General features: G+C 37.2%; 1 protein-coding gene across 6 annotated transcripts in view; it reads left to right on the top strand.

Moving 5' to 3' along the window:
- Nucleotides 1-12598, top strand: part of STK31 (serine/threonine kinase 31) — an 85279-nt gene that overhangs the window by 10468 nt on the left and 62213 nt on the right. For 2 of the 6 annotated variants that reach the window (XM_061414348.1, XM_061414350.1), the window contains exons 2-4: nt 4993-5039; nt 5128-5180; nt 11881-11979. In XM_061414348.1, coding sequence (XP_061270332.1) covers nt 5012-5039; nt 5128-5180; nt 11881-11979 — 180 coding nt within the window. In that variant the 5' untranslated portion in view covers nt 4993-5011. The other 4 variants (XM_061414352.1, XM_061414346.1, XM_061414347.1 and 1 more) reach the window with 4 other exon arrangements.

Genomic DNA, 12598 nt, shown 5'->3' with positions numbered 1-12598 from the left:
AAAATTTCAGACCTATATCCCGCTTGAACATAGATGCAAAAATATTTAATATTTTAGCAAATCTAATACAAGAATATATAAAAAAACATAATACATCATGACCAAACTTTATGCAAGGGTTGCAAGTTTGGTTTATCATTTGAAAATCAGCCAGTATAATTCATCAAGCCCAAATTTATCATTTGGGTTTCCCTGGTGGCTCAGTGGTTAACAATCTGCCTGCCAATGCATGAGAGGACGGTTTGATCTCTGGGTGGGGGAAGATGCTCTGGACAAAGAAATGTCAACCCATTCCAGTATTCTTGCCCAGGAAATCCCATGGACAAAAGAGTCTGGTGGGCTACAGTCCATAGGGTCCCAAAAGAGTAGGACACAACTTAGTGACAACAACTCATTGTATTAACAAATTAAAAAAGAACCACATGATCATTATCACAGATGCAGGAGTATTTGATAAAACTGAAGATACATTCATAAAAACTCCCAGCAAACTAAAAATAGAAGGTAATGTCTTCAACTGGTAAACAGAATCTACTAAAACTACAGCCAGTATCAGTGGAAAGAAAGGCAGTGCCAAAGAGTGTTCAAACTACCACACAATTGCACTCATCTCACACGCTACTAAAGTAATGCTCAAAATTCTCCAAGCCAGGCTTCAACAATACATGAAACGTGAACTTCCAGATGTTCAAGCTGGTTTTAGAAAAAGCAGAGGAACCAGAGATCAAATTGCCAACATCTGCTGGATCATCAAAAAAGCAAGAGAGTTCCAGAGGAACCTCTATTTCTGCTTTATTGACTATGCCAAAGCCTTTGACTATGTGGATCACAATAAACTGGAAAATTCTGAGAGATGGGAATACCAGACCACCTGACCTGCCTCTTGAGAAATCTGTATGCAGGTCAGGAAGCAACAGTTAGAACTGGACATGAAACAACAAACTCGTTCCAAATAGGAAAAGGAATATGTCAAGGCTGTATATTGTCACCCTGCTTATTTAGCTTACATGCAGAGTGCATCATGAGAAACGCTGGGCTGGATGAAGCACAAGCTGGAATCAAGATTGCCAGGAGAAATATCAATAACCTCAGATATGCAGGACACCACCCTTATGGTAGAAAGTGAAAAAGAACTAAAGGGCCTCTTGATGAAAGTGAAAGAGGAGAGTGAAAACGTTGGCTTAAAGCTCAACATTCAGAAAACAAAGGTCATGGCATCTGGTCCCATCACTTCATGGCAAATAGACGGGAAAACAGTGGAAACAGTGGCAGACTTTTTTTTGGGGGGTGGGGGGGGAGCTCCAAGATCACTGCAGATGGTGACTGTAGCAATGAAATTAAAAGACGCTTACTCCTTGGAAGGAAAGTTATGGCCAACCTAGACAGCATATTCAAAAGCAGAGACGTTACTATGCCAACAAAGGTCCCTCTAGTCAAGGCTTTGGTTTTTCCAGTGGTCATGTATGGATGTGAGAGTTGGACTATAAAGAAAGCTAAGTGCCAAAGAATTGATGCTTTTGAACTGTGGTGTTGGAGACTTTTGAGAGTCCCTTGGACTGCAAGGAGATCCAATCTGTCCATCCTAAAGGAGATCAGTCCTGAGTGTACATTGGAAATACTGATGTTGAAGCTGAAACTCCAATACTTTGGCCACCTGATAGGAGGAACTGACTCATTTGAAGACCCTTATGCTGGGAATGATTGAAGGCAGGAGAAGGGGATGGCAGAGGATCACATAGTTGGATAGCTAGCTATGGACTCAATGACACGAGTTGGGGTAACTCCAGGAGTTGTTGATGGACAGGGAGGCCTGGCATGCTGCAGTCAGTGGGTGGCAAAGAGTGGGACACCACTGAGACTGAACTGAACTGAATACAGAGCGAGGAACTATTGGTACATGTGACAAAATGGATGAATCTCAAAATAATTATACTGAATGAAAGAAAACAGAATGGACACGCTGTATGATTTGGTTAACATGAAATTCTAGAAAATGCAAACTGGTGACAGAAAGCAGGATCTATTACTTGGAGTAGACGGGAGCCAACGACCATAAAGGGACAAGGAGAAACCTCCGAGGGCGGTGGGGCTGTGTGGGGGGTTGTGAAGGAAATGACTGTCCTCTTTATTGTGAGGTTAATTTCAACAGCTTATACATATGTTCTGTCATGTGTACTTTTACTACTTTACTACTGTATTATTGTATATAATACTTCAAACTGGCAAAAATTAGTGGAGATAATTTTCAACTGTTGTGCAAGGTTTGCCACAAAGTGTAACATCTGCTCATAACCACATAAGCTATATTATTCCTCACCGCCCACCCCCCCCCCCCACCCCTCCGCCCCAACCGTTAATGTGAAAAACGCTGCAACACGAGCGAGAGCTGACCCTACGCTGGACTGAGAAATGCTTGCAAAGCTACTAACCTGAACATCATGCTTTCATTGTACTAAAGTCATTTTCTCCTTTCTACCTTGTCAAAAAAAAGAAAAAAAATGCTGGGATTCTTCCAACTTGGGTATTTAAAAATTTTAAGCAACATGTACAAATTACGAAAGGACACAGAAGTCCACACCACTATCTCACGTCACCGTTTGAAGTTTGCTAAGCGAGACGGCAGACGGCCATTAGTCCACAGGCGCTGGGAATGCCGTCATATAAAGCCTGTGCGCAGACTCCGTGCGCTCCTCGCAGAGCGCAAGGCCCCAGCCGGCACGCCCCGCCCTAGGCCGCAGCCCCTGATGCTCACGTGAGCGAGGCAGTTGAGCAAAGGCAGGATGTTGGCACAGCAACGAGCGCGCAAGCGCCGTTTGGAGACCCAGTGGCCAGAACACGTGAGGTAAGTCTGCACGTTTGCGGCGGCGGGCAGAGAGCTGACGGCCCAGCATGTGGGGCCTGGGGCATTCTTCTAGAACTTCTGTGGCAGGAAGTGCGAGGTCAGTAGCAGTCCTTTCGGTGGGTTTGGTGGTAGCACCGTATTTTCACCCTGGGTTGTCTTTTAGGTCCACAAGTATGGGCGTGGCCGTTTCCTGGCCTTCTTGGTTTCCACGCTGCCCGCTCGCTTCTGAGGGTGACAGCCACCCCAGTTTCTAAGGGTACTGCCAGAAGGCGAAGCTGGCCTGCAAACAACTGGGCCTGCTGCTCTGGTTGAAGACATAGACCTGCAGACCAGTTGTCGGGTGGAATTCTCTCTTCCAGCAAATTCTGTGACCTTTTAAACTTCGAAATGCCTAAGACAGGCGTTGAGGAGCGACCTGGACTCACTCCGAATTCTCCATGAGAATTGGAAGTGCTGTTTGGTAATCCCGGTTTGCAGATAGTGGGTGCAGCACCACTCCCGTCTTGTGAGTGTGTGAAAGTCTCTCAGTCGGTTCCGACCCCCTGAGACCCGGTGAACTGTAGCCCCCTCCAGACTCCTCCGTCCATGGGTTTCTCCCGGCAAGAAGACTGGAGCGGGTTGCCATTTCCTTCACCACTCCCGTGTTAACCATTGCCAAAAAGTGTTTTTGACCCCTTTTAAAAGTAAGATTTAAAAACTTTTTACGTCGTGTGGTGCCATTTCCGAAGTAAAGGTTTTCATTTTAGAAAAAAAGAAGGCAAAATGAAGGTCATTCAGTCATGTCTGACTCTCGGGATTATCCAGGCAAGAATACTGGAGTGGGTAGCGGGTCCCTTCTCCAGGAGATCTTCTCAAACTAGGAATCAAACCGGGATCTCCTGCATTGCAGGTGGATTCTTTACCAGCTGAGCTACCAGGGAAGCCCCCATCTTTTAAATTAAGCGAGTGTCTTCCAGCGAAATAAGTTTCTTTGGACAGATTCTAACTTGTTTTTACAACTTTTTGCTCAACTTAAAATTTACTTTTGAGTAGTATATGAGCAAGAATCCTTGTTTTAAAGATGGGTTGATCCTACTTAGTTTATGTGAAAAATGTAAAGTTGTAACAAAAATCATAATAGTTAAAATTTTTTTATGACCTTTCCCCCAGTGTGACACAAGATTAATTTCTTTTCCTGTGGTTGGGGGAGGATTTGGATATTTGGTGTAGTGATGTTCTTAATTAACTCCTAAAATTCTTTAAAAGATCTATTTTCAATTCCTTTCAAAAATATAACGTTTATGCATATAAAGTGCCATATTCTAGTGTTTTAAGGGCAAAGTTAGAACTAGTAGACATTTTGAAATATCTTGCATTTGGGAAAGCAAATTATGTAATGAAAATTATTTTTGAAGTTATGGGCACAATTTGATTGATTTTGCAGTCTTTAAATGCAGGGTATCTTCAAAAGCAGAAACCATAAAATGGATATTCTTATTTAAAAATTAAATACCAGTCTGAAGCATTTGTGTTATATATATATGTTCGTAGTGTTTCTTTTTGTTTAAATTGTGGGAGTGCTACTCTTGTTTAGTGCATGTGTGTTTAGTTGCCCAGTTGTGTTAGATTCTTTGCAGCCCTTTGGACTGTAGCCTGTCAGATTCTGTCCATAGAACTTTTTCAGGCATGAATGCTGCAGTGGGTTTCCATTTCTTCCTCCAGGGGATCTTCCCAACTCAGGGATTGAACCCACCTTTCCTGTGTCTCCCACATTGCAGGTGGATTCGTTACCTGCTGAGCTATCAGGGAAGCCACTACTCTTGTTTAGGGAAGGCATCAATTATTTTAAAGAATATACACTTTGTACTGAAATATTTATGTAACTGAAAAGAGTGTGCATCAATTATACTGTTCAATATAAATATATAAAAGTTTGGTGAAAGAGATAATTTCAAAGATAGAAATTGCATCTGATGAAATTGCAAGATATACTCAAAACAAAATAATTATTGGAGAAAATATCTTTGAGGTTGTTTTTAATACAGAGTTTGGATATTGATTATTTGGGACAAAACATACACAGAGGAATTTGGACATTGTATGATTTTGTCTTTAATTCACTGTTAATGGCCAATTAATAGAACCTAATTCAAACTATTGAATTGTTTTAGTTTTGCAGGAATTGTCCAAATGGAGGAAGATAAACATTGCAATAAAGGTACTGACACAAAAAATTATTTTTGTATGTAAAAGTTAGATGATCTTGATTAATTTCTGATTTTCTTTGTATTGTAATTTGATTTTAGTTGAAGATGTGGTTGGAAGTCATGTGGAAGATGCAGTAACATTTTGGGCCCAGGTAAAATAGCCTGATTTATTTCCTCTCCCACCTCTTCCTCCACTAACCTAGATCCTCCCCAACAAAAATGAAAATAAAACCCTGTAATATGATATATATATGTCATTGTTATTTTCCATGCTTAATTTTTATTGAACATTTTTTAACACAGGGCATTATTAGAAGACAAATGGCTAAAAATTGAACTGAATATCAGAATTATGAGTGTGAGGTTTTAAAATTACACTTAATTTAGCATCAGCAATCTAGGCTGCATAAATTACTGAAGATGCTGAGAAACTGTTGTATTTGTGAAGTTACAGCTCCATCTAGAGGTCTTGGATATGATTGTTTCTTAAGTGATTCAGTTCAGTTCAGCGGCTCGGTCATGTCAGACTCTTTGTGACCCCATGGACTGCAGCGCACCAGATTTCCTCGTCCATCACCAACTCCTGGAGCTTACTCAAACTCATGTCCATTTAGTCGGTGATGCCATCCAACCATCTCATCCTCTGTCCTCCCCTTCTCCTCCTGCCTTCAATCTTTACCAGCATCAGGGTCTTTTGAAATGAGTCAGTTCTTCGTATCAGGTGGCCAAAGTATTAGAGTTTCAGCTTCAGCATCAGTCCTTCCAGTGAATATTCAGGACTGATATCCTTTAGGATTGACTGGTTTGATCTCTCTGCAGTCCAAGGGACTCTCAAGAGTCTTCTCCAACACCACGGTTCAAAAGCATCAATTCTTCGGCACTCAGCTTTCTTTATAGTCCAACTCTCACATCCATACATGACTACTGGAAAAACCATAGTTTTGACTATATGAACTTTTGTTGGCAAAGTAATGTCTCTGCTTTTTAATATGCTGTCTAGGTTGGTTATAGCTTTTCTTCCAAGGAGCAAGCGATACTGTTTTAAATTTCTAAAGTGGTATTGTTTTTAAATTTCTGTCTTTTTTCTGTTGGCTTAATTTTGAATTTGAGGTACAATGTCTTTTTCATCATATAATTGAAAGTACTAATGGAACATTTATAATTTTTTATTGGCAGTCTTCAAGACAAATAAGTTTATTCAATTTTAAATACAAAGTGAAGCACCAAAGTGCTTATGTTCCAGAATTTAAGAAGATGAATCTCTCTAATGTACAGTTACTCAATAACTTTTAATTTTATGAGCTGTGTGATATGAAAGGGAAGGGAATAACATTTCTGTGTACTTCTGCAGCCTGAGAACAACTCTTTGTGCGGGTAGAGTGAATTGGCAATATGGGAAACAGGATTTATGAAAAAGAATGGTTAAAGAAGAAATAAGATTAACTCAGGCTTCTTAAATCTGTTTAGAAAACATATTTTAGAAGGGTGATATTCATAGAAAATGTTCAACAAATTTGTATCTCGGCTTATGGACACATTTTCTAAAGGGTGCCCACATGTTCTGGTTCTTTGCCCATTTCCCCATTGTCTCTGCATTGATAGTACCTGTATCCCTCTCAGCAGTGTCCAAGTGTTGGATGATAAATGATATTTTTAAGCTTATTAAATAGGAACAGCATTTACTGTCTTAATTAAGTAAGATTTTCTAGACGAGTACTGTCTGGTAGAAATATAATTTGAGCCATATAAGTACATTTAAAAGACACATTCAAAATGAAAAACAGGCAAGATCAATTTTAATAAAAACATTTTATGTAACTCAGCACATCCTAAATATCTTTTTAAAATGTAATGAACACAAGTATGTTAACAAGATATTTTCCTTTTTTCATAGTAAGTTTGTAAAACCCAGTGTATATGTTAGACTTACAGTACAACTTAAATCAGATGAGCCACATTTCAAGTAAGAATTGGCTATTGTATTGGTCAGTGCAGCTCTAGACTTCAATTTTTATTGACATTTATGTGAATTTGTAGCCTGAGTTTGAAATTATGATTTAAACCAGATGTCAGCACACTTTTTCTGTATAGTATTAGTAAGTATTTTAAGACTTGTGGCTCTGTTGCAACTGTTCAGCTCTACAAAAGTTGCCATTGTAGTACAAAGGCAGCCATAGGCAATATATAAATAAATAGGTATATCTGTAAATAAAATTTTATTTACCAAAACAGCAGAACTCATACTTTTCAAACCTCTGATTTCAACCATGAAGTTGAGGCCCTGTAGAAATTTAAACACATTTCAAAAAGAGAGAAAGCATGTCTTAATTGAATGAAAAGATTAAGAACTAAAACTACTAAAGTGTCCATATGAATCAGATGATTTTTTTTTTAAGAAACAAATTGTTTGTACACACGTTTGAATTCATATTGGAGACAGTCCCTATGTGTGCCCCTTTGACAGTTGTAATAAGAAATTTCCTCAGTTGACTAACCTGAAATCTCATACCTTAACACATGCTAAGGCCAGAAACAGTCAGTAAGAAGAAAAGACCCGTCTCAACCTTGGGAAGCATCTTCCAGAAGGATGGTTGGAAATAACTATGCTTCTCCTTTGTGTGTTGTTTCTAGGAAAAAAAATTTTAAATGAATCCTATACATCTAAGGGACATCTTTTGTTGTTTGATGAAATTTTGATATGTTTTGATAAAATGCTAAAATTTTTAAAAATTCAAGATGACATTGCTAAGATGCTCATTCTTGGTTTGTAATCTCATTTCAAGAATAGATGCATGCTAATTCACTTTAGTCCTGTCCTACTCTTTCACGACCCTGTGGGCTGTAACCCACAAGGCTCCTCTGGCCATGGCATTCTCCAGGCAAGAATAGTTTAGTGGGTTGCCGTTTTCCTTCTCCCAGGGATCTTCCCGACCCAGGGATTGAAGCCACATCTATGTCTCCTGCCTTGACAGGCAGGTTCCTTACAATTAGCGCCACCTGGGAAGCCCAGGTCATTTCAAGAACATAGTATTTTTGTAAAGTGTGGTCCCAACAGGGGGACACTTCATGAATTCACTTCAAAAGACATTTCTTTATATAGCAGTGCTAAGCATAAAAGGACTTCTCATATTCTTATAAACATGAAGCTCACTCTGTTGCTTACAGTTGTTTTAATTTTGTGTTTTCCAAGTGTGCATGTGGTATACTTTGTGAGAATAGATTTAGTATATGTGATTTTTCTGGAGGTTGGTAATTTTGCATGCAGTGGATTTTCTTTAAAAAGAATGGTCAGTTACATGCTTGCTTCAAGAGTATTTTCTTTTTTTTTTTAATTTGAATATAAATTTATTTAATTGTAGGCTAATTACTTTAAAATATTGTATTGGTTTTTCCATACATTGACATGAATCCACCATGGGTGTACATGTGTTCCCCATCCTGAACTCCCCTTCCACCTCCCTCCCCATCCCATCCCTCTGGGTCATCCCAGTGCACTTGCCCCGAGCACCCTGTATCATGCATCAAACCTGGACTGGCAATTCGTTTCACATATGATAATGTACATGTTTCAATGACATTCTCCCAAATCATCCCACCCTTTCCCTCTCCCACAGGGTCCAAAAGACTGTTCTATACATCTGTGTCTCTTTTGCTGTCTTTCTAAATTTCATATATATGCGTTATTATACTGTATTGGTGTTTTTCTTTCTGGCTTATTTCACTCTGTATAATAGGCTCCAGTTTCATCCACCTCATTAGAACTGATTCAAAAGTATTCTTTTTAATGGCTGAGTAATACTTCATTGTGTATATGTACCACTGCTTTCTTATACATTTTTCTGCTGCTGGACATTTAGGTTGCTTCCATGTCCTGGCTGTTATAAACAGTGCTGCTATGAACATTGGGGTACTGTGTCTCTTTCAATTCTGGTTTTCTCAGTGTGTATGCCCAGCAGTGGGATTGCTGGGTCATATGGTAGTTATATTTCCAGTTATTTAAGGAATCTCCACACTGTTCTCCATACTGGCTGTACTAGTTTGCATTCCCAGCAACAGTATAAGAGTGTATTTTCTTATAAGAGTATTTTCTTATAAAAAAAAAAAAAGACTCTTTTCCTGTCTTAATTTTGGTTTTATTACTTGATGTTATCATATTTTGTATAATTGTATTGGATCTCATAGTATCAAGTAATAGATGTAATTTAATAGTCACTTTTTTTTTCTGAAAACCTACCTTAGTCACTTTTTTTTTTTGGAAATCCTAGTCACTTTTTTTTTTTTTCTGAAAAATGCTGCACGATGCCAATTTTCAGTGTGATTTCCTCCCCTGCTCAGTTGTAAGATGTATTGTACTTTTTAACACCTGATGTGTACATTCTGTGTAACAGAAAAGGCAACGATAAAACAGTAATTCTACAGAAAGAATATAGCAGAAAAAAAGCTAATTATAGCATTTGATTAGGGCTTTGATAGGCTGTAGATGAAGAGTATATAGAGACTTAGAAACATATGGAGGCAGGTCAAGATGAAGATCTGCTCACATGTATTCTCTCTTTTTCTACCACTTTGGATTTTCTGCCATTTAAGCCACTTACATGAGAACACTTCAAAAATTTCGGTAGGCCTAGTTTGCTGAGTAGCCATTGGAGGAATCTTAAGTATTTGACATTTGAACAAAGAGCTTTCATTTATGCTAGTCCATATACCTACAAAATCTAATCATGTAAAATGTTTTGGTGTATTCTGAACTTCAGAGAGCTCATTCCTGGGGAGTATTAAAGACTGATTCCAGTGTGTTTTGGAGTCAGTTTGAATTCACTTCACATTTTTACTGTGCATAGAAACTCAGAGTTTGTTTTCATTTATCGAAGATAATCATATTCTTTCTAGCCTTATTGACTGTGTTATTGATATATTTTTAAAGAACATACGTATTTAACAGTACTTTGAAATAACTTTATACTTACAGGAAAGTTGTAAAATTATTTTCAATATTATACCCTTCACCTAGCTTTCCTTGTTTCTAACATTTTACATATCCATAGTACAGTGGTCACAGTCAGGAAATTGACCATGGTACAGTCCTAGTAACTCTTAAGTACAGCCCTAATTCAAATTCCACCAGTTTTTTTCTTATTTCCTTTTGTTTCTATTCCAGGATCTGCCTCAAGATCTCACATTTTATTTAGTTGTCATGTATCCTTAGTCTCATCCAACATTTGGTAGTTCTTTCATACTTTTATCTTTCATGATTTTGACATTTGTAATGAGTACTGGTTAGTTATTTTATAGAGGATCCCTCATTTTGTATTTGTTTATGGTTTCTCGTAAACAAATTGGCAGTAGTACTACAGAAGCGACTGTAGCACTGCAGTACATACTGCAGTATGAGGTACTGGAATTACATCATATAGAGAACTTACAATACTAAGATATTTCTTTATTGGTGATATTAACCTTGATCCACTTGGTTAAGGGGATAACTGCTACGTGTCTTAATTGTAAAGTTACTATTTTTCCTTCTGTAAGTAACGAGTGTTTTAGAAGAAGATACATTGAGACTATCTAATCTTGTTTTTCTTAAACTTTTTAACCACGGATATTTTATTTATGACTATGGTCTTTGATGATGATTTTCTATTTTCCTCATTCCTTCTGCATTTATTAATTGGAATTACTCATTAAGGAAGAGTTGTTTCCTCACCACCTTTTATTTGTTTAGTCAGTTATTTATATTAATATACACCTGTGGGTTATAATCTAGTACTGTCATTTATTTTGTTGCTTACATTGTTCCAGCTTTGGCCGTTAGGAGATTGTTCATATTGACTGCTGTATCATTTAAGCTGCACCCATTCTTTTTTTGAATATTTCTTTACTTTTTGGCATCACCAGATATTACAGGATCATCATTTATTTCCCTGTCTTAGCCCTGGAATGACCCACTCTCCAGAGAAATCTTGTTCCTTTTATCAGAGAATGGTGTTTAGAAATCAAGATCGGGGTACTAGGTGTGCTTATCACTACTTGAGTATTATTGCTTCTAGTTGCTCTTAGCAGACAGACCTAGGAAATATATTTATCAATATAATACAAAAATACAAATACATATAACTAACACATGTGCATATCTATATTTATCTGTGTGTATTTCTTTCATATATACATATATTCACACATAAACATATGTGTGCTTGTGTACATATGTATGTATATATACATGAATTCATATTGATACTTTGCAATTGTAATCTAACATTGCAGGTTCATTCTAGCCTGCCTTCCTTATTTGTAATTTCTTTCTGCCTGCTTTCATTATATACAATATATTTATTTATTTGTTCAATCCTCGTATATGTCTAAAGTAGTTTCAAAATCGTTAACCCATGCCCCTGTGAGAAATAAATTTACTAAGTAGATAACCGTGTTTTTGTACAGAGGAACCTATACATTTTGACATCAGTTTTACATTTTTTTCCTTTATGCAGCAACAAATATGTGAGAAGACCCATGTCACTTGACTAAAATATGGTACCTCTTTTGAGCAATTGGGATTTGATCTAAAGTAAAATCCAGAGACAAAGTTATCTCTTCATATAATATTAATAATATTTAGTATCTAGTTTTGAATTCCATGTAATTTGAACTCATTGGGAGGTAAAAATTTTCTATAGCCTAGTTCCATTTCTAGTAAAGAACTCATTTGAATGATGGAAAGTAATGATGTGAGAATTTATTTAATTTCTAATGCTCCAAAACCTTTTAAGTGTCATGCATAGTAGAACCCTTGTTTGCATAACATTGAAAATATTAATAATACTTTACTGAATTTATGTCTGCCCTTCCTTCTAGAGTATCAATAGAAATAAGGATATTATGAAGATTGGTTGTTCACTGTCTGAAGTCTGTCCCCTTGCCAATTCAGTGTTTGGGAATCTTGATCCAAAGAAGGTGAGCCATATTCTTGGATACAATTATTCCATCTTTCCTATTAGCTTTACTGATCTTAGATTTTATAGATTTTGGAATTTTTGTTATATTTGAAGAAAGAGGCACATTTTTAGAATTTGTATAGACTACAGTCATTATTAATTTATTTTTTCAAAGATACGTATGAACTATCTGCTATCTACCAGGCACTGTGTTAAACACTGGTACTTAACACAGTGGTGAACAGAATAGAATGGTGGCGAACAGAATAGAATCCTTGTCCTTGACCCTGATTCACAAAAATTTATAAGAGATATGTTTATGGAGAACAGTTTGACAATATATATATGTGCATGTATTTTTTAATTGACATAATTTACAATGCAGTATATATCTTTTAAGTACACAGCTTAATGAATTTTTCATATGTATGCATCTATGTGATCACCACCCAAATCAAGATACAATTCTGTCAGCTTAGAAAATTCACTCAGGCCCCTCTCAGTCAGTTCTTAGTCAGTAGTCCTTTAACAGAGGTAACCATTATTCTGACTTCTCTCACCATAGGTTCATTTGCCTACTCTTAAATTGTACAATATGTATACTCTTTTGTGTATGTATGGCTTCTTTTGTTCAAACA

Source organism: Bos javanicus, chromosome 4 (genome assembly GCF_032452875.1).
Source record: "Bos javanicus breed banteng chromosome 4, ARS-OSU_banteng_1.0, whole genome shotgun sequence".
NCBI lineage: Eukaryota > Metazoa > Chordata > Mammalia > Artiodactyla > Bovidae > Bos > Bos javanicus.
This window is presented reverse-complemented; position numbering and strand designations above follow the sequence as displayed.